Source organism: Austrofundulus limnaeus, unplaced genomic scaffold, assembly GCF_001266775.1.
Source record: "Austrofundulus limnaeus strain Quisiro unplaced genomic scaffold, Austrofundulus_limnaeus-1.0 Scaffold1367, whole genome shotgun sequence".
Lineage (NCBI taxonomy): Eukaryota > Metazoa > Chordata > Actinopteri > Cyprinodontiformes > Rivulidae > Austrofundulus > Austrofundulus limnaeus.
In genome coordinates, this window is record NW_013953769.1 from 30,683 (window position 1) to 35,112 (window position 4,430).

General features: G+C 39.5%; 1 protein-coding gene across 1 annotated transcript; it reads left to right on the plus strand.

The window, feature by feature from the left end:
* Positions 1-407: 407 nt before the first annotated feature.
* On the plus strand, positions 408-1,619 carry LOC106535124 (phenylalanine--tRNA ligase alpha subunit; the record flags this gene model as incomplete). Its single annotated transcript, XM_014032031.1, is given in 4 exon segments — positions 408-580; positions 797-934; positions 1,310-1,408; positions 1,501-1,619. Coding segments are annotated over 4 exon segments (503 nt in total), but the record flags the coding sequence as incomplete, so codon positions are not given.
* Between the last annotated feature and the right edge of the window lie 2,811 nt (positions 1,620-4,430).

Consider the following 4,430-nt stretch of genomic DNA (forward strand, 5'->3'; position numbering starts at 1 on the left):
TTATTTGTTTTGATTCTTAATACTTGCAGAGTTGTCTATACTGTATCAGCTGCTAGTAATTTACCTTCAGTTTGACACAACCCCTTGTTCAGGAAAAAACAGCTTTTTACGGTAATTGCTTCTTCTATTTAATGGCTTTCTTGTAACCTAAGAGACTAAATGCAATTAGTAAAACAGTTACATAATATTTTAAGTTTTCAAAAGGTTGACAATTTGGAAAATAAAAATAGTTTGTTTTTATTTTTGAACATAGAGTTAAAATATTAAGCTCAGTATTATTGTCAATACTCTCACGAGTTGCAGTAATTTATTGTACTTTTTAACTTTTCCTTTGAGAAACCGGAAATATAAATTATTTTATACGAAGCACACTCGACTTCCGTGACAGTCCACGTCACTTCCGGTCTTTTTTTGAGCTTTGCTCAGCTCCAACATGGCGGACACCGGTGTGGTGGAGACGCTTCTGAAGCGGCTTGAGAAAGTGGACGGCGGCGTAGACAGCGTGGAAGTGGCCAACAGCCTCGGAGTGGACCACCAGCACATCGTGGGAGCTGTGAAGAGTCTGCAAACCCTCGGTGACGTGAGTTTTTTCCGCCGGAGATCTACCGGAAGTCTAAACTGTCACCGTCAATATTCAATTCAGCGTGACTGATGCAACATGGATTAAGAAGAGAGGAGCTGGTTCGGGATTAAAGGGGGGCGGTGGGGCGTCTCTCACCTTAGCCAAAGTGTAATTTAGTTCAGCGGGGCATAAATACGTATGAAATGACCTGACACTTTGTTTCCTGTTGTCCAGGTGATTTCAGCGGATCTGCGCTCCTCCAAACACTGGGAGCTGACGGAGGAGGGCACGGAGATAGCCGAGCAGGGCAGCCATGAAGCCCGGGTCTTCAGCTCCATCCCTGTGGAGGGTTTACCACAGGCTGAGCTCATGGTGAGCATCTGCACWGACTAAAACCCATCACCTGCAGGGAACAGTTACCTCATCAAGTGAGAAATGCAGACTCAAAGAACAAAGTAGTCACTTATAACTCCTAAATCTTCATCAGTGCAAAGAAAAATGGCCAATATAAAGTGTTACACACTTCTATAGTTAAGCATCGGCAACTTTTCTTGCATGTTTCTGAAATGTTGCACTTCAAAAATAGAAAATATGAAGATGTTTTTCATTTATATTAGTAGTATTATATTGTTTAATTTACACGTCTTACTACTAATTTATAAAGGTTTAAAAATGAACTAAATTCAATAAAGGACAGAAGTAAAAGTCCATATCAACTTGTTAAGCTTTTGTTTTTGTCTTTTGAAGAAACTTTCCTTCGGAAAGATCGGATTCAGCAAGGCCATGTCCAACAAATGGATTCGAGTGGACAAGTCCCACGAGGGAGGCCCCAGGATATTCAGAACTGTACGTTCCTCTGTACCCATTTGCCAATATGTACTTATATGATACATCGTCTTCTGATCTGTAAGGTGTTTGAGGTTATGTTTTACCCACAGGTGGACAGCATACAAGACCAGGTGAGAGATAAGCTGCTCGTAGTAAAGAAGGGTGACTGTACTCAGCTGGAGGAGAAAGAGAAGAGTGAACTGAAGAAGAGAAAACTCCTCTCTGAAGTGTAAGTCGTGTGTTTGTTCTTTCACCAGTAGGTGGTAGCAGCAGGTTGCTTGATGCTCTGAACAAATCAATGAGGCTATGTTCGCCCTGCAGGCAAATTCAACTTGAATCCAATTTTGTTTTGCCCCTTGAAACCGATATCCAATTTTTTATGACAGTCTGAACATTACAAATCCATTTTTTTTTTTCAAAATCTGGTCTGCAAAAATCTCAAAAATGTAATTTAATAAGTAAGCTATATTGTCCTGTATACAAAGTTTACTATATACACAAATGTTCTCAGTCAGCCGGTTAACAGTTTCAGGAGCTGCTTGAGTAAAACTTCCTCCTCCTCCTCTTCTTTGAAATAGAGAGCAAAAATCAACATCCACAAACATTCTGCTTACAGGTCAACATTTAAATTTAAATAGGAGTACACAGGGTACATGTCCTTATTAAAAGTTACAGTTTAGTCTTAGGACTGAAGACTTTCTGATGAAAGAGGTTTTTAAACATCTTTTCTATCATTTCAGTGTTTTCAGCTGAGGAGCTTTGATATATTTATTTGAAAAAATCATAGCAGAGGAAAAAAAGTAATTTATTTTTACTGTTTTTTTAACCAAACTGACAAGTTTCTCCACTAAAYTTATTGTGTAATTTAAAGGCYTTGAAACACCTGGTTAAATTTAGAAGTTATTTAATTACAAACACCTGAAGCTGATTCAGAGAACTGTGTTATTTTAGACACACACACACCTGCACGGCTGAGGTCCACTTGCTCCTCCACCCGCATGTGATACATACTGATTTTTTGCGCCAATTACTGATTTTTGATGCTCATTATTCACGTGTACTGTCTGAATGTGTTGACATGTGGACTCTGAAGTCGTGGGCAGGTCAGGGCCGCGGTGCGCGTGGAGAGGTGCAGCTGGCGCAGTTGCTGCCCCTCACAGTCAGGTGATCTGTCGCGGTTTTGTTGTGCTCGTGAACACACGGTGTTACAGGGGAAATGCTGCAAGGTGCTTTTAGAAATATAATATATATAAAATATGACATAATCCTCGGTGGAAAATAGTCCAGGAAACGCTGAGGGCTTTCCCGAGAGGTGTTCATCTGAGCTGAGTGAAGCTGACCCCCTACCCACAGAGAAAGAGGAGAAAAAAAGGCAGCYCTGTCAGTCAGATGGCACAGCCCGCCCTGCTCTGTTCTGATTGGGTAAAAKTTTGACTCTGGTTCTCTTTATTGGGTGAAAGAACCGTCAGTTTAATCCCGAGATGGTTTTAACAAGTTTTTTTTTTCTCCCGTTCGTTTTTACATTGATGAACATCGAACTTTAATGTAGGTCTTTTTTTCTTMGTTYTCCACCGGACAACCGGGAGGCAGGATCTGGTTGTCCGAAACAAAAATGTGTTGTCTCGGACAACCTAAACAARGGTTGTGTCAACCCCTGTTTTACGTTCTGAAGGTGTGGCGGCTTTTATTTAGCCATGTCGGAGCGCCACGATCATTTACATGTAGGGGAAACCCTGGGGTTCGCTTGCTGTGGTGACTCCTGCAGAAAGGAGCAGCCGAAATGAACAATTACAACTCATTATTCTGTGCTTCTAGAGAGCAGCAAATCACTGTGTAAAACTAATTAATAAAAGCAAATGTTTGGATTTTGTGTTAGAGCACAAACATATACTCTGGATWTATACCAGGTTATGTATTCAGCATAAATCCTCTTACACAAGAAGTCATGTCTCAAAAAGTGAAAGCAAAGCAGATCAAAAACTAAGCGCCTCTCCCATTTGATCCGATCAGAAAATATTTGGCACTGAACACAGAAACCATAGTGGGAGCAAAAATAAGGCATCACTGTTCCGATCCTCTTTAAACAGAAAGCAGACAGACTCGAGGTGGTCAAGTGCTTACCTAGTATTACAGTAAGAATATGCTGACTGATGATTTATTGGTGTGGTTCATTACAAATGTTTCAGTTCCAAGAAAACCACCAGAAGGGAAGCACTGAGCTGAGTCACTATCACTAGATGAAATAACTTTTCATTTCTTAAAGGGGGGGGATTACACATTTCTGTTTTCAATTTAATTTTATACCACAATCGATTTATGAAAATATATAAAAATAAAATTTGACTTTACATCATAGTTTATCTAAAGGCCCTTTTTAGATCGCTTATGCYTATTTATGAAAATGATTTTATGACAATTTTACTAATTTTGCTATATATTCCATCTAATTGTTAGCATTAAAGTATGTATCCAAAAGAGGCTTCCAGTAGATTCTTTTTAAAATTCCATCATCAGCTTAGACATCTTTAGTGTTGGCATAAGTTGTCTAAAACGTTTATAGTGTGACAGGGCCTTAAACACCTTGAAATTGGCCTCTGTCTCTTTAAGAATCTCCTACCGTTTCCAACACTCCCACTTCAGCACATCTTCACAACAATGCTTCAGAGGAGGGGTGCTCTGTGTTGTGGGAGCTCGGTTGCAGACTCAGCTCCAGGGAGGAGCTTTGTACAAATAGGCAGTGTTTTGTACCAGCATGTGTTTAGTCTGCTCCACTTGGCCACAGGAGACTCAAGGGTTTCTCAAACTTGAATAAATGAGTCAAAGCATATGTTTTTTTTAACAGGGAATGACATCATAACATGATATAAAGCTCAAAACGTAGATTATGCATAATACCCCTCCTTAAAAAATGTCAATTTTATTTTCTTCACACACATTTTCATATTTTTTTTATAAAAAGGCCTTTAATGGTTTTTAATCCACTTTAAACAGTAATGTTACACAAGTGTAACTAGGTGTGAAAACCAAAAAAAGCAGCACA